Source organism: Prunus mume, linkage group LG1 (genome assembly GCF_029339155.1).
Source record: "Prunus mume cultivar Tortuosa linkage group LG1, ASM2933915v1, whole genome shotgun sequence".
Classification (NCBI taxonomy): Eukaryota; Viridiplantae; Streptophyta; class Magnoliopsida; order Rosales; family Rosaceae; genus Prunus; species Prunus mume.
The window spans coordinates 23,594,674-23,619,671 of NC_142698.1; the positions used below are offsets into that span (position 1 = coordinate 23,594,674).

At 38.4% G+C, this 24,998-nt stretch overlaps 3 protein-coding genes across 5 annotated transcripts; 2 read left to right on the plus strand and 1 right to left on the minus strand.

The window, feature by feature from the left end:
• Positions 1-394: 394 nt before the first annotated feature.
• On the plus strand, positions 395-2,745 carry LOC103329699 (LURP-one-like protein (DUF567)). Of its 2 annotated transcripts, XR_513939.3 has the most exons (4): positions 395-886; positions 1,001-1,213; positions 1,871-2,108; positions 2,570-2,745. XR_513939.3 is itself a non-coding variant. In XM_008232228.3 (3 exons), exons 1-3 carry the CDS (start codon positions 653-655, stop codon positions 1,991-1,993), a joined length of 570 nt encoding a protein of 189 aa, XP_008230450.2. In that variant the 5' UTR covers positions 395-652; the 3' UTR covers positions 1,994-2,745. The 2 variants fall into 2 exon arrangements, 1 of the variants encoding a protein (XP_008230450.2); XM_008232228.3 differs by having other exon boundaries at positions 1,871-2,745.
• A 4,296-nt stretch (positions 2,746-7,041) lies between these two features.
• Positions 7,042-9,139, minus strand: LOC103329817 (uncharacterized). The gene is made up of 4 exons (XM_008232372.2): positions 8,956-9,139; positions 8,613-8,751; positions 8,153-8,286; positions 7,042-8,052 (listed from the first exon to the last, which is right to left on the minus strand). Exons 1-4 carry the CDS (start codon positions 9,093-9,095, stop codon positions 7,233-7,235), a joined length of 1,233 nt encoding a protein of 410 aa, XP_008230594.2. The 5' UTR covers positions 9,096-9,139; the 3' UTR covers positions 7,042-7,232.
• A 540-nt stretch (positions 9,140-9,679) lies between these two features.
• On the plus strand, positions 9,680-24,883 carry LOC103329920 (HEAT/U-box domain-containing protein). 2 transcript variants are annotated; one of them, XM_008232485.2, is made up of 16 exons: positions 9,680-9,920; positions 10,020-10,134; positions 14,752-14,814; positions 14,913-14,990; positions 15,109-15,200; positions 15,770-15,872; positions 16,202-16,354; positions 16,500-17,158; positions 17,315-17,804; positions 18,334-18,851; positions 19,138-19,885; positions 20,676-21,375; positions 21,665-22,698; positions 22,835-23,293; positions 23,512-23,742; positions 24,164-24,883. In XM_008232485.2, the coding sequence occupies exons 1-16, from the start codon at positions 9,865-9,867 to the stop codon at positions 24,389-24,391; spliced, it is 5,727 nt and encodes a 1,908-aa protein (XP_008230707.2). In that variant the 5' UTR covers positions 9,680-9,864; the 3' UTR covers positions 24,392-24,883. The 2 variants fall into 2 exon arrangements, with proteins under 2 accessions (XP_008230707.2, XP_088906058.1); XM_089049932.1 differs by having other exon boundaries at positions 9,712-9,920; positions 15,109-15,195.
• Positions 24,884-24,998: the final 115 nt, after the last annotated feature.

The following is a 24,998-nucleotide window of genomic DNA, read 5'->3' on the forward strand; positions in this document are numbered from 1 at the left end:
GCCGCTCGGCTATACTATCGTAATATGCACGAATGTTCAAAAATATAATATCGCCGCGCGGCTATACTTTCTTGTTTAAAAATATCTATATTAAAGAGTATAGCCGCTCGGCGATACTATTTAAATATATTTGAATGTTCAGAGAGTATAGCCGCGCGGCTATATTCTACGAATGTTAAACATGGTATAGCCGGGCCCGGCTATAATCTTTAAATATGTGAGTATAGCCGCCCGGCTAGACCCTTTAAGTGTGTACGAAGGTTTAAAAATATCTATTTAAAGAGTAGAGCCGCGCGGCTATAAACTTTAATATATGCGAATATTTTAATAGTAGAGCCGCCCGGCTATACGGTTTAATTATATTCCAACATCTAAGGTCTCTTCTTCCAATTGGGACCAAGTTGAGCTGGAAAATTCAGTTCCAAGTCACAAGCTCTCTCTTTTGTCTTTGGAAAAGTTCAAATAAAGCCGGCTGAAGAACCAGGCTCTGATTTTTTCCACCTCTCAGACCAAAACCCATTTGTTTCCACGCCAAATTCTAAAACCCAATTGTCTCAACACCAAATTATTTCTCTTTTGCTCTCAAAGTTTTGGTTTATCATGCTCTGGGATTCAAATGAATTCCTTGCTTCTGTAAATTGGTCACAACAACATGACTGACTTCATGGAAACATCAGTTCCTGCTCCCTGCACGAATTCACAAATCCCAGTCGATCTTTTTGTGTCCAAGAAACATCCTGGCTTGCCACGTGGTGAATTGGGTTTCGTTGATTCTTCTGGTAACCCCGTTTACAAGGTCACTCGTCAATCTCTGACGTCTTCATCTAATAAGCGTGTGTTGCTTGACGCCGCCGGAAATCCTCTGTTTGCTTTGTGCCGTAACGATGTGAGTCTCCCCTCTGGCCTCTGTTTGTTTCCCGAGAATGTTTTCCTTAAAACTTTTCTTGTTCTTTTGCTTTTTCCTTTTGGGTACTAATTTTTTCTTTTTGGGGAGTTATAGAAGGGATGTTGGCAAGGATACAAGGGTGGTGATGCTGGGGAGAAGGACTTGGTGTTCAGAGTGAAGAGGACGAAAAGTAAACTTACCAGAACTGAGTTGGAGGTTTTTCTTGTTGGTGAGAATTCAGCAGATTCAACCTGTGATTTCAAAGTGAAAGGCTTCCCTTACCAAAGATCTTGCACAATCTACATAGGCAATGGCATAGTTGCTCAGGTATGATTGCTTTATGAGAGAGGGATACACATTTGAAATGACTGCTAGTTCATTCAAGTGAAAGAGTTGTATGAGTTGCTCTTGCATATGATTTTGTACTTCAAACTTGGTACACCTTTTAGGATTCTAACCAACAATGGGTCTTTGAAGACTGTTGCATGAAAGTTCATCAGCACAACTATTGTCTTTGTAGATGGCTTTTGCAAACCAGTTAATATATCATTGCTCAGGTCTATTATTTGGGAAAATTGAATTATGGGATCAATGTAGTATCCTTTGGATCAGCATCTTTCTTGAACCTAAATGGAGCCCTTTGCATAGTTATTGTAATCAGGTTGAAGTTAACAAATTACTCACCATGGATGATATGAATGAACAAGTTCTCAGATCCCGTGTATAAAGATTTAAGCAAGCTCTTTGGTACTCGATTATCATAGAAGAGTGTTGTGGTAACATGTTCATGAAGTGTCTTGTTTAAGCATGCACATTCAAAGTTACTAGATATTACGGCTTTTGAACTTGCAAAGTGGTGAAACTAGCAGTCCATTAACACAGATCTTCAGATATTTCTTTCATGAATCGTTTTGTTCTTAGAAATTTGTGTAAGGTGTTGTTTCTTGGTTATGGTCTTATTTCTTTTGTTATGTCTTGTTGCAGACTAGTCTGATGTACAAATTGCACCAGCTTTTTCCAAAGAGGGGAAAGTTTCGATTGACTATATTTCCTGGATATGTCGATCATGCTTTGGTTGCGGCCTTGATTGTAATATTTCTGGATTGATTGAGGATTATAGAAGAACTGGTATTCAAACAACTTTCAAAATTCTCAACACCAAACGATGCCACAACGTAACAGGGGCACAGAATCAACAAGACATGAAGTAGTTAAAGCCCTGGTTATGATCTCTGCAATCATTTTTATCTCATTATTAGATTATTTCATTTTATTGAGAACTATTATGCAGTGTGTGGTTTACATGAGCATCACTTACTAGGATCTATGGTTAAGTAGTTTAGGGCCCGTTTGATAACCATTTCAATTTTAGTTTTTAGTTTTCATTTTTTGTGCTAGAGTATAGAGGAAAATGAGAATGAGAATGGAAGTGAGGATGAGATTGAGAGAGAGAATGAGAGGTATGAGTAACAAAAGTGAAAACAATTTGAAATAGATTTCTGTTTTTTGTTTTTGTTTTCACCTTTGTTACTCATTCTCATCCTCTCCTCTCACCTTCCCTCTCAATCCCATTTCCACTTCTCATTCTCACTTCCATTCACCCTTGTTTTCTTCTATACTCTAGCACAAAACTGGCCTTGGGTTTTTGCTTTTCAATAAAAGAAATTGCGATCTTTGTTGCAGGCTGCAAACCTTTATGATTTTTTGAAGTTTGCAACCTGGGGCTTGGATCTTACAGGGGTCCAATGTGTTGGTGTATTTAAATTCCCTTGTGGTTTTCTCTGTTTATAGTACTGGGATGTGTTTCTCAACCAAACCAGGACAACAAGATATGAGCAAATGATCTTTCCTTCTTTTTCTTTTTGGATTGTTACTACAGAGATGAGAGCATGAGAGAATGGGAGCATTTCCTTTTTTTTGAAAAAAATTATATTTAATCTCAAGTTCAACTGTCTAGAACAAACCAACCTAATGATCCAAAAATTCTGCAATGAAAAAAAAAACAGAGAAAGAAAAGTCCCAATATTATAGTTACACAAAAATATCACCACAGAAGGATTTCTATGAATATGTTTCCTTATATGTATTATTACTAGTCAACTTTTTTTATTTATTTAAATTTATGGGAGATGTTATCATATGACTATTATGCAGTGTTAATAACAATTCTCTTTTTCTTTACTATTAATACATCAAGATTCAACTAATTTTATAAGAGTTATAACATAGACATGATTATAGATTTGGTGAATTTCCTTAAAAATATTAATTTTTTAAACAAATCTAAACTACTCTAAAGTACAAAAGGGAGGATCTAACTCTGGTGAAAGGGACGGCCACACTGCCTTATCTAAGTAGTCTAATCTGTATATGCTAACAAGATTAGTTGCTTATGTTCTTCAACTTTCAAGAAAAAAAAATCATAATTAACTTTGACATCAAGGAAGGAGTTTTGAAATAATATTGAAAAAACATCAGATAATTATGACATTAGATAAATGTAATGATGATGAAATAGAGATTATGAAAGATGGGAGCCGATTCAATTAATTTATTGGCAAACACTATGAATCCTAAGCATTTAACTTTAAAGATGATCTCAAATCCTACCTCATGAAATAGTTTTTTCCCCAACTTTTTTCATTCAAAATTTGAGTTTACAACTTTATTAAATTGCTTAAGAATGATTTAACTCTAACTTTTTGTTGTTTTTTGAGTTAATTTTTACTCGTACCTTTGTGATTTATTTTTTTGAACATTTTAAAATATATAAAAATAAAATAAAAATTCTACAAACACAATATTATTTCACTTAAAATGCATACAAGTACAACAACAACATTAAATAAAAATGATGCGACAAAAAAAAATTGAAGCAGCATCACTAACTATTCAGACACGATCTCTCTCTCCCATATAAACTCTCATACAGTAAGTAGTTGAATCTCAAAGTTAAAAGTTCACAAACACTACTTACTTACCACAGCCGTTGGATCTCAAAATTTCTTTCAAAAAACTGACTTTCTAATTTTCTTTCAAATAAAGAAACAAACAAAAACACGAGTTTCCACATTTCATATGGATTTCTATTCCCTTTTCACCAAGGAAACTTTGAAATCCTACTACTACTCACTGCTTATAAATACCAGTGAGAACATTTGCTTTTTGTTCGCACCAAAACTTAAGCAATAACACAGAAAGAAACTTAGAAATCCTCTTCTCTTTTGTTAGTTAATTAGCAGTAAGCAAATGGCACATGAGAATGTGCCGTTAGGTTCCATTTTCACCCCACTGATCAAGAGCTTGTGGGTTTCTTTCTCTACAAATTTTTGGTAGAGAGAAAGCCATTAATGCCACCATACCACAAAGTCTTCCATGCCTAAGTTAGAGTTGTCCGAGATTTGGAAAGAGTACGGAGGGCCTCAACTTGTTGATCAAGACTTGTATTTCATCTTTGAGCTCAAGAGGTTAACCCCAAAGCACATGGATCGTAGGGTTGGCCAAGGCGGTACTTGGAGTGAAATAGAATCCTCCAAATTGGTTGAATGGAAACACTAACACTAACCTCATTGGCCGAAAGAGAAATTTTTGCTACAAGAATCAAGGTTCCGAGGACCACACAGGGTGGCTACAAGATGAATATAGTCTTTTTGATGGTCCCAAGAATGACTACACTGATTGTAGTTACAATTTTGATTTTGTCATTTGTTGGATGAGGAAGAACGATAGGGCCGAAATTAAGGAAACAAACTTAAAGCGTCCATTACAAGATCAAGTACAAAAGATGAGGAGCACAAATAAAAATATGGAAAAAGAGTATCAAATGGGATCAACAGAATCATCAGCACATGTACAACAAGGCTTTTATTCTAGTCTAACTGGTGTTGATCTTGTGGGCTCATATGATGTTGATCCGAGTTATCCAACATTCTTTGACGATAATACTATCTTCATCGTTGAACATTGTTTATACCAAAATGAACAGCCAATAAACATTTGACACGTGGACCAAGCTGGAGCTATGGGAGCCTTCGGCATCTAGCTTCGGCATCTTACCTACCGATCGCTCTATTAGGGCAACCTTGGCATCCGGAACACGTGGCAGCCTCACAATCAATGTCCACAGTCCCACATCGAAACTCTAAGCAAAATGCACACCTCCCAAGGCCTATAAAAGAGGGCAACCATCTCAGCTTGGAGGTAATCAATCAGAACTAACAGCATACTGCCTATTGATTTGTAGTTCAAACTTACTAAATCCGTACTTACTTAAGCATCGGAGAGCCTTCGGCCGGTATCACACCGGTACCTAGGACTTACCGAGCGTTTGCTATCTTACAGGTATAACTTACTACCGAAGTCATAGCATACCGAAGGTAACAAAATCACTAAGTTGCGCGGGAAAGTGCAGAACCATTTTTCTGCATCAACAAACATCAACTTGGTGAAACACAAGAAGAGGAAGCTTGCAACCCAAGTAACTTGGAGAATATGGGCAACCAATCATTAATCGACTGTCTAACTGGTGCTGATCTTGTGTTCTATGACGATGTTGATCCGACTACCTTCGACATTGGTGAAAACCCAAGTAACTTGGAGAATGTGGGCAACCAATCATTTGCTAACTGTCTAACTGGTGTTGATCTTGTGTTCTATGACGATGATGATCCGACTACCTTCGACATTGGTGAAACCCAAGTAGTGGAAGTTTGTAACCCAACTAACATTGAGGATGCGGGCAACCAATCATTAGCTGATAACAACTAATGTAACTGATCCAATCATTAATGGATGAGCTCATAGCTGGTATATAAGACATTAATTCTACAAGTGATAGTTGTAGTTGTCTAATTTTCACTGTATTAATGGATGAGCTCATAGTCTGGGTTTGGCAAGGTGAGGAAGAGCAACAGCTGCAGGAGCAGCAGCAACAACTGCAACTGCAGCCACAAGAAGAACAACTACAACAGCATCAGCCACAATAGTAACAAATTGCCAGCTTTCCCATGGTATCTTATGTTTATTTGTACATTTCAGTCTGCAAAAGTTTCAACTTTGTGTTTATCCTTGGGAGTCATGACAATCTTAATAAATTTGTTGCTGTTCTTGTATGCACATGGTCACAAAGATTCAAATTCCGAATGTCTTTTTCGATGTTATTATGGTCATGTATTTTCTTGCCTATTTTTATTAAGGGAGCTTCTGCATTTATTTTTCGTATCTGGTTTACATATATATTAAACTAGCTAATTTTAATTTTGAATATCTTGATACTTTTGATCTTGATAAACATTTTGCATTTTGCTTTAAAATTCTTTTTTTTTTTTTTTTTTTTTTTTTCTTTCTGAGATTATTCAATGATTTGGACCCTTTAAAAAAGATTAAAGAATTTGTAAGCGTTGTGGTAGATGAATGCTAACTATGAGAGGGACCCCTTTTCTGTCCTGCTCTCCAAGTGCTTATCATATCATATAGTTGAACTCAAAACACAAGTTCGAAAACGCATGCCCTCATGTCAAGGTTTAAGCTACATGCAGTAAAAATAAGTGATTACCCTGTTCTTTTTTGACCGAAAAAAGGAAAAAAGGCTTGCAAGAACTTGAGAGATTCTTGTGAAATTATCAACTCAATCCAGAAACATGGGACTTCTGCACTGGTTAAACTTTTTTTTTTTTCCCCAATCTGACAAAAAAAGATTGACAAATCTTTTTTCCAAAGCTTTATTTTATTTTTTTCCAGACTCTTCTTACAGATTCCAAAGTTTATTAGCAAAGGCTATTTGCTTTTCACAATTTCCATTGTTACTTCAAATTTTAAGTTAATGTCTATATTTTACCAATCAAAGTATTTGGAGTTAAAATGAAAAAACATAGCAAAATAAAGGTGGGGGATAGGCCTAGGCTTTTGGTGTTCTCCCTAGTGGTCCTAAGTTTGCCTCCTTGGTATGTGTGTGTGACTTTCCCCCCTACCCCTTCCTAACTTTGGCAAAAAAAAAAAAAAAAAAGAGGTAGGTCATAACACTAAATAAGATGATAAGATAACCTTGCGGTTATAAGTGTAATTTAAGGCTTCAAAGTTCTTAAATTTTATTATGTCGTCCAGTTTCATAATTCATAGACCGGATGAAATGTGATATACAATAACAGAATGAAATGTAGCGAGTAATAAAGATCTTTTATTTCATTCAAACTGTAAGACTTGAACCAGAAGGCTATTACTATTGTGATTACAATGTGCCATCAGGCAAAGATGACAATAAATTCCTCTAAATTATTCTACCAAACCATAAAATCATCAAACATATATAAACTTGTTTGATTGTTGTAGTATACATGTCCAAGTCCTTCTATAGTTGGATGACATTGGGAGACTTAGTCAAATCAATAATCTGAGGACAAACAGGAGCAACTCCACTCTTCTTGCCACATAAATGGCTTCTGCATAGGGGAGCTGGGGTTGTCAAATCTATTACCTCAGCTCCACAAGGCTGGAGATAGCTTCTGCTGGGAGACTGATGGTCTGCAACTATAGTTGTCAATTGTTCCATTGCAGGTCGGCCCAATTTAACACTAATGGCATCAGCAGATCCTATATCTTTAGTTACTTCTGTGCCAAATGAGGTGGTGACATTTGAAGATGGCATTCTCACTGGCGATGCGATAAAACCAAATTGCTCTGTACAATCCCCTCCTACTTCTTGACTGCCTCGATGTGCTTTGTTAATTGTCTTGCCGGTATTATCCTGCTGATCATCTGCTGAAATTTGAACTATAAGATCAGATAATGTTTCTTCCTGTAATGTACCATCATTCATAGCTTCATCACATTCTCTTCCATTATACCACTCATCTTCTCCAACTTCTTTAGTGCATCCATATACTTCATTCATTCTATTGCCACTATTACTCTGCTGATCATCTGCTGAATTATGACCCATGAAGTCCGATATTGTTTCATCGTGTAGTGTACTGGTATTCATATCGTCATCAAATTCCCTTTCATTACACCACTCATCTTCATTTATCAAAAGCTCATCAGATAGTTTAGTACATGAAGGAAGGTCATCCATGGAGCAGACATTGACCTTCATCTGTTCTGGAAGGCGTGGACAACCAGCAGAATGTTTGGTGTACTGGGTTGAAAAGAAGTTTACAGTGATGTTCAAGCTGATGATACATACAAACAATATCACTTTCCATCAATAAGAGCAAAAGCATATGTATATTCACCCATTCACAACTCACAAGGAAGATAATAAGATGATACCTCTGCCAAGGAGGGAGGGTGAGCATGGTGTATGCAAGTTTGATCTTACTGACAAGCCCCCCCAGGGATTTAAAGCTTGCAGCAGCCTGCCTAACTGCCTTTGATACAGTTGGGTTCTGCCATGCCCATTCAAACTGCAAAGTTCCAAAGGGAATATTAGAAAGAAGGTCCCAAATTTCCAATTAATATCAATCCTAAAATAATAATAAAAACCTTCAATCCCAATTAATCAAATTTTAACCAGTTCCAAATTGATCCTAGAATTGGTGCCAACTCAAGATGGGTCCCAACCCAACCAAGCTGGAAATATCCTCAAATGACATAATTATCAGAATATAATTCTCAAGAAATTTGTATCTAATTTGGTCCCAATCAATCAAATTAAAAACATAGACAGATCATACAGAGCAATGCATAGACAAGTAATTGTAAAGAGACAAAAAGAAAGAAATGAAGAGACCTGGAGAGCAGAAACGTTAGTTGGGAAACCATAGATGCACAAGACCATCTCCCATGGACGCTTCCGCTTCGTTCTCCAAGCACCTTGCCCTATTTCACCATTGTGCTGTCTTATACGACGCCGTGGGTTCACTGTGAATCTGTATCAGCATCACCCAAAGAAACACACACAAAGACACAGAGTTAAAGTGGGCTCCCTTATTAATCCAAGCTCTAAAAGAAAGTCTCAAACTTTAAAGAAGTTCAGATCGAAAATGTTCAAATCAAGACTGATCTGATTATTCTGAACAGATTGAGAATTTGAAAAAAAAGAAAAAAAAGAATTGGGGGAAGATGGAAGGTACCCAATATAGGTGTGGCCCTTGTAGCGGGGGCTGCGAGAGGTCAACAGATAGCAGGCGAAGAATCGTCCTTCTTCTGATTCTTTCTCCTCCGCGATTAGGGTTTCTGGAATTTCTGATCCAATCTTTCTTCCCTGCCTCATCTCTCTCGACAGGCGTATCTTATTAAAATGGACTAATGCAGTGAATCCAATTCGACCGTTGGAATATATTAACCCTTATTTCACTGTTTGAACTCTACGCCTCAAATTCCGTTTTCTACGGTCAGGATCTTGCGGTGGTACTTCGAGAGTGACCAATTTTTGCCACGTGGCGGGTTGTTTCTTTATCAACCAAGTTTGTGCCACTTAAATATTATTCATTTTCGTTTCATTATTTATTTTATGTTAAGGATTTTTTTTATTTTAATCATCAGATTTATTTGACTTTAGAAACATTTTTAATAGATGACTGAGATTAGAACTCTTAACAAAAATCCACGTAATTCAAACCCTACCATACTATATAGTAACTGCCAAACTAACCTCAGACTTCAAGTTTGTTTTGTAAAAATTTGTCCGAGATACGACAACGTTTCGACTTCTCCTCCGATTTTTCAGTGCCACGTAGGAGACAGATCGGTCAACCGGTCAAGGGGTTTGCAATTGACAAAAGTACCCCCATTTCTACTAGGAATACTATTAGTCCAACAACTCTATTTATTCTACACCTTTCCGTACACGATCTCGACAATCCTCCCCCTTCGCCTCCACTGATACAGAAATTACAATCACACAAACGACGGTCTCCCCACCCGCGAAGCCCCCAGTAAACAGCTCCAAAGCGGCGTCTTTTCATTTCGCTCAATTTATATATATATATATTTTGACCGCACGCCGTCGTTTCAGCTTTGTCATCAAGAAGTGAACAGGAATGGGAAAACAGAAAGGAGAAGCCGCTAGGAGCAAGGCACGCCCTTCAAGTAGCAGGTAATTTTTGTTGTTGAAAATACTCAAAATTTTAAAGCTTTTTGAATTTTGTATTAATATTCTCATGTGCCCAACTTTTGATTGTATGAATTTTGATAGTCTGGCGGCGTCGCTGGTGCCGTCGGGTTCTACTGTCTCGGTGGGCTTTGGCGGCTATGTTGGCGGTTCTCGCCTCGAGGCTTCTCTTGCAACTGAAGATTCAAAGCCCTATTTGGTGCGTTTTCCAAATTATTGGAAAATTTTCTTTTCGCTTTTTGGTTTAGTTCATGTTTTTATGGTTAGTGCATTTTTTTAAATAGAAACTTAAATATTCAAAAGAGAAACAAGAACAAAACAAGTAGATAAGGAATCCACAAAGAAAGACAAAGGATGCAAATGCATCCACAATAAACAAGCCTAAAAAGAAAACACAGCCAAGAAGAAACAAGCAATAAAGTCAGAACAAGAGAGCGTAGGAGCTCATCACTTCACTGCCGCACGCAAATCACGCCCTATAGAAGAGGCAGTCAAATTCTTAAAAACATTAGTAACAGACACCCATAAAGCCGCCCAAAGTTTCACTCTATCCCACAGCTCATCCACCCCCACACCCTTATAGTCCTTAAAGATTCTTCTGTTACTCTCCATCAATAAGTTCCAGAAAATTCCCTGTACTAAACAGCCCCAGAGAACTTTAGTCTTCTTCCCCTTACCCAGTGCAGCAAAATTGGAAGAAAGCAGCCGAAAACATCCTTTAGGGGTAACCCAAATGGCTTCAACTTCCCTCAGCAGTAACCACCACACCTTGATTGAATAAGGGCAATGGATGAACATATGATTCACACTCTCCCAATCCAAATTACAAAACACACACCAATGAGGGGATAAACACATAAAAGGGCGATGCCGCTGCATAAGATCACAAGTATTAACTTTCCCAATAGCAACTTGCCATACAAGAATTTTAACCTTTGGGGGAGGCTGGGGGAGTCTTGCTTTTCCAAATCTGATTGTACGGAGGGATTCCTCCACAGAACCATTATCCTGAATGAAGGAATAGAAAGAATGGCATGAGAACATCCCTGATTGATCTAGCTTCCATCTTCTGTAGTCCCTCCTAGAGGGATTAAGTCTAACTTCATCCAGGATATCCAGTAGCCTAGTCACCTCATCCATTTCCCCCACCGCGAGGTTCCTTCTAAACCCAAAATCCCAATTGTGAGGAAACACTCCATTACTCACAATTGAAGAAATGTTGGAATTCTGTTTGCCGGACAGATTGAAAAGTCTAGGAAAAACCTCTTTGAGTACACCCCCCCCCCTCTCTTCTCTCTTACACCAATCATCCTCCCAAAATCTCACCCTCTCCTGTCCTCCCACCACAAAATTACACCCAAGAAGAAACACAGGGTATCCACTAGAAATATTATTCCATGGATTACGACAAGAACCACGCAACGGAACAATCACATTCCATCCATTGGCGCTCTTACCATAAATACTACTTATCACCTTGTGCCGAAGATAATCAGGTTCTTTGGAGAACTGCCACGGCCATTTGGTACACAAAGCCCTGTTCCTTGATTTTAAAAACCCCGCCCCCATCATTGCCTTTTGATCTTCCAACAACCTCCCACTTAACCAAATGAGAATTCGTCCCGCCGTCCATACCCTCCCACAAGAAATCTCTCATCAGCTTCTCAACGTACTTCGCGATACAAATTGGCATTTTGAAGAGAGACATGTAATAAATGGGAATACTACTCAAGACGGCCTGAATGAAAGTGAGCCTACCACCTTTGGATAAACAAACCTTCTTCCATTTTTGCAGCCTTTTCTTAACCTTCTCCACAACCGGATCCCAAAAACTGAGGACTCTAGGGTTCCCACCAAGGGGAAGGCCCAAATTCTTAACCTTCTCCACAACCGGATCCCAAAAACTGAGGACTCTAGGGTTCCCACCAAGGGGAAGGCCCAAATACAATATAGGCCAGACTCCCGGCTTGCAGCCCCAAGCCCCAGCCAACCCAGACAGATCTCCTTCGTTGTAGTTGATGCCTACTAACAAACATTTCGCCTTATTAATTCTCATGCCTGAAACGAAACAGAATAAATCAAGCGTCTCAAGCAGGTTATGCCAATACTCCGGCTTGTCCCTGATGAAGAACATCGTGTCATCAGCAAATTGGAGGTGGGACACCTCCACCCGATCATGTCCAACAACAAGACCATGAAGCACATCCATTTCCTGAGCTTTCTCAAGAATACGACTCAGCACGTCAATCACCAATGTGAAAAGAAAAGGAGAAAGAGAGTCCCCTTGTCTCAACCCTCTGGATGCCTTAAATTTGCCTCTAGGCCTGCCGTTGATCATAATAGAGAAATTTGCTGAATCGAGACAACCTCAAATCCAACTTCTTCACCTGCCCCAAAACCCTTTTCTGACCATAACATCATCCACAAAGTGCCACTCCACATGATCATAAGCTGTCTCAAAGCCAATTTTGAAAGCCAATCAAGCTTTATTATGTCTCCACTCTCCTCCACCACCTCATTAGCGATCAAGGCAGCATCCAATATCTGCCTATCGCTCACGAAAGCTCCCTGGGAAAGGGAGATAGTGCTCCCATCACCTCCCTCAGTCTCGAAGCTAAAACTTTAGATACCACCTTATACAAGCTTGTCACAAGACTAATAGGCCCAAAATCACTCGCTCTTATGCACTCCCTCTTTTTGGGGATAAGGCAAATAAACGTTTCGTTGGTGACAACGTTGATAATACCACTGTAGTAAAACTCCTCCATAACCTTCAAGAGTTCAAATTTCATAGTTTCCCAACAAGATTGGAAAAGAAGCATAGAGAAACCATCAAGCCTAGGAGATTTATCTCTCCCACAATCAAATACAGCCCTTTTGACCTCCTCCTCTTCATAGGGTCTCTCAAGCCACACCGCCTCATCATTACTGATTCGATTCCAATTTAAACCCTCCAAGCCCCAACCCACCTCTTCATTACTACTATAAAGAATTTTGAAGAAGTTAATAACTTCAGACTCAATCTCAGCTTCATTAACAATCACCCTTGATCCCACCACCTCCAACCTCTCAATGAACTCTTCCTCCTTCCGTTGGCCAATCGGTGGAAGAACTTTGTGTTCCCATCACCATCTCTAGCCCACTCCACTTTTCTCTTTTGTCTCCATCTTATCTCTTCTTTAAGAACCATATATCTGACCAAGAAAGTGATCAACCCTGGAGATTCCTCTAATTTTAATCGAAGCCGAAAACTCTCCAATTTCTGAGTCAGATACCAAATAAACTGAGTATTCCAAATAATCACAATACCACCAGACCTGCCTGTTGAAGGCAAACAGACCCAATCCCTGAATCTAGAACCCCACACACTAGCCACCAATCTCCTGTCAATTGCTTGTTTCTTAGTCTCTTGCAAAATTACGATTTCCTGCCTGAGCCACACCAACTGTTCCTTCAAAACCAGCCTCTTTCTTCTGCTTCCCAGACCTCTTATATACCAAGAGATAATCTTCATTGATTAAACTGAACAGCCCTTTGCAACAACTTCTGCTCCAAGCTGTCCACTTCCAACTCTGGAGCATACGAATATCCCTTCCCCTTCTTGCCATGATCACTGCTCAATCTCGATTTGCTTGTTCTGTTGAAACTATCGATGATTAAGTTCTTCTTAATAGGAACAATAGACAGATTCAGCTTTGACAAGATTCGAGCATTTTTGCCTTTATCCTGCCAGGGACCTTTGCCACGACCTTTTTTTTTTTTTTCCTTCTAAAATGCTTTAAGACCAGACTCTGCTCAGAACTTGCATCCCCAACAACGACCCCAGCCCCTTCCTCTTCAATCCTGACCTCATTTGTAATAGGGATAGATGGTGCCAATCTGCCACCCTCGACCACTAGATGACTTACCCCCACCCCACCTTGAGCCCATCCCCCAAATCAGCCTCTCCAACAAGAATCGGGACTAAGTCGTTAGTTGCGACTCCATCCAGCGCAGCAGTGTTGAAAATGTCGACACTATCATGCGCGACCTGGAACTTAGCCCCCCTTTTGATTGCTTGGTCTGGCTCCGTCGGAACAGCTGGCACTCCACAGTCTTCGAGAAGCCCAGCAATGGATTCGTCGTTGCATTCAATGACGTCAACCACTTCCTCCGACTCAGAATTAAGATCTCCATCCTTCGAATCCTCTGAAGAAATCGATAACCACTCGAAAGAGTTGCAGGATTCCCCCTCCGAAGCATCCTTCGATTTATAGGCTTCACCCGTTATGTCGTTTCCTTTCTTTCTTCGCGAAGCAGATCCCCTTCCTTCAGATTTTCCAAACTTAGAGTAAAAGTTGGAATGAGAAAATTCAGATCCATTTATTTTGATCCATTTATTTCTTCAATTGGCCTAGCATCGCTGTTTTTATGGTTAGTGCATTGAGAAGTAGAATACAAGGACCAAAATTGGATCTTAAATCGTGTACTTTATTTATTTATTCTTAATGCTAAATGCATTGATAGTTTATTTAACTTTCACACTTATATACTGTGGTAGAATTCAATTTGAAGTTTTTTTTTCTTTCTTTGATTTAGAAATTCTTACAAGCTGTGATAATATCCTTCTGTGAAATTCATTTGGTTAATTAGTGAACCCACCTGTCACTAATGAGACAAAAGTTCCCATTTTTGTTTAAGGTTTATAAGTAATGGGCCCTACATGAAGGAATTCATTAGTTCAATACTTTTTTTTTTTAATAAGGGAGTTTATGTGCAATTTCATTTCAAGAGTAGTTTCTTCATCTGGTTCCATGTTGTTTTTTTGGTCATGCAGGATGTAGATAGTGAATTGGCTCTACACTTGAAGAGGCTTGCAAGGAAAGATCCCACCACCAAGGTAAAGCTTGTTCACCTGTGTGTCTTTTTAGCCCTCAAGGATTTGATCTCTATTCATGTATGATGATAAGAATTTATTTGTCTTGTGCTCTTAAATAGCTTAAAGCTTTGGCATCTCTATCCACGCTGCTCAAGGAAAAGTCCACGAAGGACATAATACCTATCATTCCACAATGGGTATAGTTTCTCATCTCTTCATAGTAACATTAGAGTCACTGGAAAGGATATATCTTGCATTTTGGTTTTGAAAACCGTTTTCATAATTTTTAGACTTACGCAGCTCTTTCTTATGTAGGCATTTGAATACAAAAGGCTTGTGGTGGATTACAATAGAGAAGTTCGGCGAGCAACTCATGATACTATGAACAATCTTGTTACCGCTGTTGGGTTTGAACTCTTTTGCGTACTTTTACCTTTTGTTTTTTTCCTGCCTTTTGGTTCTGTATAAAACATGCCTTTTGGAAATCTATGAAGTTAAAGAAGAATTATGTGTTGTGCTTTACATCTTGTTGGTTGTGTCTTGGAAAATCCATTGCATTGGTTTGCTTATGCATTGGTTGATTGTAAGCATTTTTTAGCTTGATGGATAAGCTCCTATTGAGGTCAGGAGTGGTTTCGAAAACAGCAGAATAATTTGATTAATCCGCACAGAGTGATTAGTTTTAGAAACGCAAATTTTGTTCACATAACTACATTGTGACCATAATCATAATTGCACATTGCTCTCTCTCTCTCTCTCTCTCTCTCTCCCCCCCCAATATTCCCTCCCCTCTTTATTGCATTCTCAAATTGTCTCCACATCGAACTATTTGTCAAGTTAATACACCCCTTTGTTTTGGATTTCCTTTAATGTTTATGCATAGTGATTGCTTGTTAAGCTCATCGTAGTTGTCTAGAATGTTGGTTATCCTGATTTTTCATAAATGCACTGAGACAATAATGGTTGTTTGTTTTAGGAGAGACTTAGCTCCACAGCTGAAGTCTCTGATGGGACCATGGTGGTTTTCTCAATTTGACCCAGTTTCTGAAGTTTCTCAAGTTGCAAAGCGTTCGTTGCAGGTTCTTTTTCCAAGTTTGTCATTTATTGGGGTTTTACATTGCTTAGTATACGATAGTGTCCCAAAAATGCTAGAGTTTGCATCAATAACAGCATTGAATTTCTACTTGAAATGAAGAATGAAAATCAGTGTTGTGGTTTAGAGATTTGTGATTTCTATCCCTTTCTCAACAAAAAAAAAAGAAATTTAAGGTTGGGTCTAGAATACAAAATTCAGAATGTATCAAGTATATTGATGGTCCTATGAATTGAAATTCCGTTTGCAGCTTTTGCATTTCATATGTGACTGGTTTAACTTTTGACTTGACTGTCTAATTGTTGCGTACAACAGGGAGCTTTTCCAGCTCAGGAAAAGAGATTAGATGCTTTAATTTTATGCACAGCAGAGGTTTTTATCTATTTGGAAGAAAATCTGAGACTTACACCGCAAAGTATGTCTGATAAAGCAACTGCTTTGGATGAATTAGAAGAGATGCATCAGCAGGTATGCATTTGGAAAATATTTTCTGCATCATAATTGGTAAATTGTCAAGTAGGACACATTAAAAATGTGCATATGTCTTATTAGAAGACTTGAAAGAAGAAAAAATACTTTCAGATTTAATGTCTCCTATCCTGTTGGATTGCAGGTGATATCTTCATCACTTCTGGCATTGGCTACACTTCTTGATGTATTGGTTAGCTTACAAGCAGCAAGACCAGGCACTGAAAACGTAACTGCTCAACCAAAACATGCTTTGAAGGCTAGGGAAACGGCTATTTCTTTTGCTGAGAAGTTGTTCACTGCTCATAAATATTTTCTAGACTTCTTGAAATCTCCAATTTCTGCTATCCGTTCAGCCACATATTCTGTATTAAGTAGTTTCATTAGAAACATTCCTCATGCCTTTAATGAAGGAAATATGAAAGCTCTTGCTGCTGCAATATTTGGTGCATTTCAGGAGAAGGATCCTGCTTGTCATTCATCAATGTGGGATGCAATTTTGCTATTTTCTAAAAGGTTTCCTGACAGTTGGACTTCCATTAATGTACAGAAAATTGTACTTAATCGATTTTGGAATTTTCTTAGAAATGGGTGCTTTGGATCTCCGAAGATTTCTTATCCAGCCTTGGTTCCATTCTTAGACACTGTGCCATCTAACACAGTAGTGGGAGATACCTTTTTGCTTGAATTTTTCCAGAACCTATGGGCAGGAAGGAATACATCCCACTCCTCAAATGCAGATAGACTAGCATTTTTTGGGGCATTTAAGGACTGCTTTCTGTGGGGATTGCGTAATGCATCAAGGTGAGTTTTTTCTTATGACACTCTACAATTTTTTTGAATCTGTTTGGTTTTGTTCCTGTGGATTTTCAGTTTATATATTTTTCTTTTTATTTTATATTTTAACTTTGATGTTTCTTATATTTTTGGATTTTTAATCGTTTTTCCTTTTTCTTCCAGATATTGTGATAAGGTGGATTCCGTCTCTCATTTTCAAGTAACTCTTGTTAAAAATGTTCTGGTAAAGCTTTTGTGGCATGACTACCTTTTCTCTAGTAGCTCAAAACTTAAGGAGAAAACCTTCTCCAGTTTATCAGCAGATTCATGTGAAAGTGGCTTAACTTCCAACAAGAAGACAGTTGAAACAACGAATGTTATGTACCCAATGAGCTACTTGCAAGAGTTGGGGAACTGCATTGTTGGGATTCTTTCAGGCATTTATTTGCTCGAGCATGATCTGCTCACAGCTTTCTCTGCAGAATTTCAGGAGAGTTGTGTGGGTTTGTTTCATAATGCTGGTAACTTGGAAACAGAAAGTGAGTGTGCTGAACGGGTTAATCAATTTATATCATTACTTGGAGAATTTGCAATGCAGAAAGGTAGAAGTTGGCCTTTGGTTTGTCTAGTTGGACCAATGTTGGCTATGTCCTTCCCATTGATGAGATCACATGTAAGTAGCTATTGCACAACCCTTCTGATGATTGAGACATTTATTTTAAGAACTAGATTTATTCTTCTTCTGTGGATACTAGATAGTGATATCTGGATAGATTAAACTATGTTCTGGGTTAACGGTGAACATCTGTGGTCCCTTGCCTGGATTTTTATTGGATGACATTAGAGTGGTACCTATGCCTGCATGCTAACTTGTTTTTCTCTGAATTGGAGCTTGCGGAGTAGAAAAGTTCAGTGCATCTTTCATGTTTTAGAAAACTCAACCTTTCGTGCCTTTCCATCAAGTCTTTCCCCTGCCTTCCAATTCTTGTCTTGCTGGAAATCTTTCGATTTAGTAATCTTGTTGAGAATAAAGAAAAGGTCAAAGATAAAGATTGTTATGGTAATGGACATAAAGAGGAGCAGTGAATTCACCGAATTGAATTATGTTATGCTGAGAATAGATGTAACATAGTTTACATATTATGTTTAATTGTTATGTTCTTTAACTTTTGATATTCGCTCTTCTATCTTCTTGATATCAGGATTCATCAAGTTGTGTGAAGATTCTATCGGTTGCTGTTTCTGTATTTGGATCGCGCAAGATAGTCCAACAGCTTCTTATCCAACATAATCTTTCTTCTTGTAGTCATTCTACTGATGGGGAGGATAAAGAAATCGAGGCAGATCTATTCATGCAGATGTTCAAGGAAAGTATTGTTCCTTGGTGTTTGCATGGGAATAGTTGCTCCTTAAGTGCTCGACTTGATATGTTACTTGCATTGCTCGATGATGAATATTTCTTTGAACAGTGGGATACTGTTATCAGATATGCTACTAACCTGGAACACTCTGGATCTGCAACTTCCTCTTTAGACTCTGACCGCATAACCATATTGGCAATGCTCTTAGAGAAAGCAAGAGATAAAATTGCAAACAGGAAGGAAGGAGACGTATCCATGGGCAACCCAGACCACTGGCATCATGAGCTTCTAGAATCAGCTGCTGTTGCTGTTGCTTGTTCCCCTCCTGCTTTCGGAACTTCTAATTCTCAATTTGTGTGGTATGTGTATAGTATTTGTTCCAACTGATTTTCTTAAGATGGGAATAGCTCTGGATTTTCAGTCCTTGCTTTTCTTGGGTTGACTAATTTTCTATTTCAAAGGAAAGCTATCGATCATCTGAAAATAACGTTTCTGAACTTGATTTCTATATATCTGTGGCTGATATTGTAATTTGAAAATGGGAAAGGCTATTTACTTTTTCATCCCTATAATAGAACAGAATCTGATTATAATTTGAATGTTGTGTTTCACTTTCATGGCCTAAACTTTTTTACTTGCCTGCAGTACTGTTGTTGGTGGTTCAACAAAAAACAATCAAACATCTTTTGTGTCGAGAGATGCATTGGTCCTGATATTTGAGGAGGTTTTCAAGAAGTTGCTTTCTTTTATTCTGGCTTCCTCCTTTACTTGGGTCAGGAATGCAGGTCCTCTTTTGAGTCCCAATCTATTGACTTCTGGGGCAAACAATATTGGGCCGGAATTTGAAAGTTCTGTCACGATGTTTGAGATGGCTCAGTTTGCTCTTGAAGTACTTGATGGCACCTTATTTTCCTTGAAGACACTTGGTGAAGAAAGTGGGCTGGTTTCAGTTATCTTGTCTGCAATTTTTTTAATTGATTGGGAGTTTTTGGTATTAGTAACTATAAGAGATGATGCCCCTGATGATGAATCAAAGGAAAAATTGAAGTCCAGGCTGGTATTTAGTGAATTGTTTCATGCTTTTCGATGTAAGATAAGTAATCAGTTTTGGAAAAGCCTCAGCTTACACAATCGGCAGGCATTGGGGAGTAGTTTGATTCAGTGTATGAGATCTGCAATCTTCAATGAAGATAAACTAGACACAGAAAAATTCACATCTTTGTGCTGCTTGTGGATGCTTGAAGTTCTTGATTGTCTCTCTCAGGATCAGTATGAGGAACAAAATCTGTTAGACCAGCTTCTTTGCCAGGGTGAAAGATGGCCTTTGTGGATTGTTCCCGATTTTAGTAGCCCAGAGGGATTAGTTGCAAAAAACTTCTCTGCTGATGTGCATGTGAGTGGGAATTATTAATTTGTACGTGTGTTATTGATTCTTGTTTTTCCATGTTTCTTGTTAATTTTTTTTTTCATGTGTTACAAATATAATGCGAACTGTTGCACACCTCTCCACTGGTGCGAACTGTTGCACCTATATCTCTTATAAAGCACAATACTCTTTGAAGTTTCATTGTGAGATTGGAAACTTGAAATACAATAGTACCTAGAATGACTTTTCCAGCCCTCAGATGCCCTTGGTGTTACTGATATATTGGTCGCAAATTCTTTTCTGTTAAACATGCGCTCATGATTGCTCACTTTGTTGAGTTGTAGTCTGTTAGCTGGATATCTATTGTCGTTCTTTATTGGTTACGTTATCAGTTCATCATCCCCCAAACTGTCAGGTTCCCAATAGGTGCTTAGAAAAGAGGAAATATAATTCTACCCCCAAAATAGTATGTATCAATGTATTGAAGTCATTGAGGATTGTTGTAGAGCTTTCTGCACTTCCTCAATCAATCCAGTACCGAATGACAAACTTCAATTAGAACTGTGTTAAATATAATGATCCAATCAGCTAAGTTCAGAACAGAATTAACTCAATAACTGTGCCATTGATGCTAGTTTATGGTTTTTCTCTCAGAGTAGTAATAGAGCAGGGAACCTGTTTCATCCTGATTCTACTTGTGCTCATGAAATAGTTTACTTGATTTTATTTTTGGATTTTACTTTTTGTTAAATTGCTTTTGCCGTCTTTTATTGTATGTGATGTAGAGACTTAGATTTTAAATATATGACAAATGCAGGACTTTGGCCATCGAAAGTTTGTTTCGTTTATTGTCAAGATCATCTCAGAACTTGGGATTGATAGAGTTGTTGCGGGTTATGTAAAACATAGTCTCCCTCCTTCCCAGGAAACAGCAAATAAAGAGTATACTCGATCCTGGCTTGCTGCTGAAATATTGTGTACTTGGAAATGGCCAGGAGGATGTGCTGTTGCTTCATTCTTACCTTCATTGAGTGCATATGCGAAGAGTAGAAATTACTCTTCCCAGGAGAGCTTGTTAGATTTTGTTTTCAACATTTTACTTGACGGTGCACTTATTCATGGAGGATGTGGTGCACAGAATTTTGTCTGTCTGGGGCCTGCTTCAAGTGAAGAAGTGGAGGATATTGAAGAACCTTTCTTGAGAGCTCTTGTAGCTTTTCTTTTAACTTTGTTCAAAGATAATATATGGGAAACAGAAAAGGCTATGATGCTATTTGAACTGCTAGTAAATAAACTTTTTGTTGGTGAAGCTATAAATACGAACTGCTTGAGGATTCTTCCCCTGATTGTTAATGTTCTTATTCGACCATTAAGTCAAAGAAGCATCAGATCTCATGACTCTAGTAGAGATACCCAACCTGATTCTTCTGGGGAAAATCATGTACCTGATATTATTGCAGGCTGGCTCCAGAAAGCTATATCATTTCCGCCTCTGATCACATGGCAAACAGGACAAGGTAAATGCATTTAATTTTCTATAAGTCAATACAAATATTTTTAGTCATTTCAGTTTTAGAATGTAAGTATATAATCAAACAGTGTGGTTGAGAGTAAGAATAGAAACTGTTTGGATTTCATACATAGAGAATGCCCCACTTCGGAGCATCAAGTGGGGGGCCCTTCCTCCCTCGTCTCTCACTTGTAATGAAGGGCCATGATTGATGGTGCTTGCAGTTCATTTTGTTGATTTACAGTATAATCTGCTAAGAAATGGTATTAATGCCTCATTTTGATTTCTTCTTGTAGATATGGAGGATTGGTTTCAGTTGGTTATATCTTGTTATCCTTTTAGTACACTAGGGGGCTTAGAAACCCCGACCCTGGAGAGAAATATCAGCTCTGAAGAGAGCACACTCCTACTTGAATTATTTCGGAAGCAGAGGGGTCCTGGCACATCAACTGTAATCAATCAGCTTCCAGTTGTGCAGACTTTGCTTTCAAGGCTAATCGTTGTTTCTGTTGGTTATTGTTGGAAGGAATTTGATGAAGATGACTGGGAGTTTGTGTTATATCAGTTAAGGCGCTGGATTCAGTCGGCTGTTGTATTGATGGAGGAAATTGCTGAAAATGTTAATGACACCATCACTAGCAGCTTTACTTCTCATAACCTGGATTCTATCCTTAATAAGCTTGGGACAATTCTTTATATTTCAGATCCCTTTCCTATAGACATTGCCAAGAATGCCCTTTTATCATTTTCTCTGTCTTGTGGACCTTTTGGTCTCCGACAAGCAGAAGATGCAGATAACGTAAACCCCTTGAGAATGGAAAGATGGGACCCCATCAAAGATCGAATTTTAGAAGGTATACTTCGGTTGTTCTTCTGCACTGGCATTGCAGAGGCCATTGCAAGTTCCTGTTGTGATGAGGCTGCATCTCTAATTTCGTTGTCTCGATTTGAACATTCTCAGTTTTGGGAGTTGGTGGCCTCAGGTGTTGTCAACTCGTCAACAAATGCTAGAGATAGGGCAGTGAAGTCAGTAGAATTTTGGGGGCTGAGCAAAGGACCTATTAGCTCTTTGTATGCAATTCTCTTTTCTTCGAAAACCATTCCTTTGTTGCAGTTCGCCGCTTATTCTATTATTTCTTCAGAACCTGTTTTACACTTGGCAATTGTTGAAGACAAAACTTATTTGGACGGTGTCACTAACAGTGAAGAAGATTCATCCCCGCATAATATGTCGACAGAAACAAGCATCCATTTGAAAGAGGAAATATCTTGCATGATTGAAAAGTTACCGCATCAGGTTCTTGAAATGGATTTGGTGGCAGAGCAAAGGGTAAATGTGCATTCACTAGTAACCAAATCAATCCTCTGGCTTGTGGTCTATCATTATATCTCTAGTTACTTAGTAATCACTAGCTCTCTTTGTGATGGCATTTTGATTTCTGATTTTGATTTTTTCAAATTTGCAGGTACATGTCTTCCTGGCATGGTCTTTGTTGCTATCGCATTTGTGGTCATTACCATCGTCATCACCTGCAAGGGAGAGACTGGTCCAGTATATTCAAGATTCTGCTGATTCAGTGATATTAGATTGCCTTTTCCAGCATATTCCTCTAGGACTGGGCATGGCACATGTTATTAAGAAGAAAGATATAGAGCTTCCTGCTGGTATAGCAGAAGCTGCAGCTGCAGCAACACGTGCCATAACTACTGGTTCATTATTGTTTTCTGTACAATCTCTGTGGCCCGTTGAACCAGTGAAAATGGCTTCGCTTTCTGGAGCAATGTTTGGTTTGATGCTTCGCATTCTTCCTGCTTATGTAAGACAGTGGTTCAGTGATTTACGTGACCGTTCTACATTATCTGGAATTGAATCCTTTACAAGAGCATGGTGCAGTCCACCACTCATCGCAAACGAATTAAGCCTGGTATGTATAGCTTGAGAGTGATTGGTTAATTCTGTATTGCTTAGGACATGTGGATATCTTGACAAAAAAATTATATTTCTGTGCTGCTTCTCTAAGGGGGAACTTGTTCATAAAGTGGGAATTTTTAGAAAGCTGTTGTTATAATTCATAATTTAACCATGTTTGCACTGTCATTACTGATTACGATTATGTAACTCTGAATTTAAATTCTCATGCAGATTAAAAAGAATGATCTTGCTGATGAGAATTTTTCCATTAGCGTAAGCAAAGCAGCAAATGAGGTTGTTGCTACCTATACAAAGGATGAGACTGGAATGGATCTAGTTATCCATCTTCCTTCGTCTTACCCATTACGGCCCGTTGATGTTGATTGTATGAGGAGCCTAGGGATTAGTGAAGTGAAGCAGAGGAAGTGGTTAATGTCTATGTCGTCGTTCGTTCGTAATCAGGTAAATTGAATTAATTAACCTTGCCATTTATTGGTGAATTCCATTTCCCACCTAGTAGCAGAAGGTTGAAGACCGAGAAATATTTTTCATGCTATTATGAAATATGATTTGACCATGAGAATATATGTGGAAAAAGCAGCACTCTTCTGAAACTGGTTTTCTCTTTTTTTTTTTTCTTTTTTTGGTAGATGAAACTAAGGTAATTTGATTCACTACAAGTTGTGTATTTTTGGCATTTCCTATGGAAGGGAATGTTTGGGAGGGAGGGAGGGGTAATCTCGTTCTATTATAGAGAACAGGTGTAGATCAATAATGAAATTAGGTGAGCGAGATGAAAGGGAAGGCTCAAAATTACATGAATAGGTTGTTATAATATGGCAGATGGACCCAATGGATAATTTTCTTTACTTGTGTGATGTAGAATGGAGCTTTAGCAGAAGCTATCAAGATATGGAAGAGCAACTTTGACAAGGAATTTGAAGGCGTGGAGGAATGCCCTATCTGTTACAGTGTCATCCATACTACAAACCACGGCCTTCCTCGCCTTCCATGCAGGACCTGCAAGCACAAGTTCCATTCTGCCTGCCTCTATAAGTGGTTCTCAACTTCTCACAAGTCAACTTGCCCTTTGTGCCAGTCTCCGTTTTGAACTTGGACATCAATCTGAAGCCCGGTCTTTTGGGTATTTGCTAGTCTACTTACACAGAAGATCTTGATACAGTTGATTCTATATATTGAGCTCTCACTACCATGCCTATCTAGTGCAGCCAAGTTATCAATTTTGGAATACTTCATCTTGATCGTGTACTTAGGATCTGTATCAAGGTGAAGGAGTTTGATGCTTGCAGTTTAGGAAAGCATCTTCTAATGGGGAGTTCTGAGAAATTATCTAGTAACTTTATTTTTGAGGTATCTGACTCTTGAGATTTTTCTTAACCAGATTTGGTCTTGAGAGTGCTCAGGGCTTTTAGGTGAACATTAGTTATCAATAGTTTTGAATATTAATATGTGCCGAATCTTGCTTCACTTAGGATGCCAACAGTCTACAAAAGTCTGTATATTCAAAGTAATCAAACAGTTCAATACAACATATAATTAATTTTATTAAGTTATAATGGTCCTACCAGAGTTCTTCATTCAATCTGCCCTCCAGTTTCTTTTATATCCTGGCTGCACCATTCCAGTACTCAGTATACAAATTTGTGCGATAATATAACTGTCTCTCATTATGAATCTGTGCATAGTTTTGATTTTGC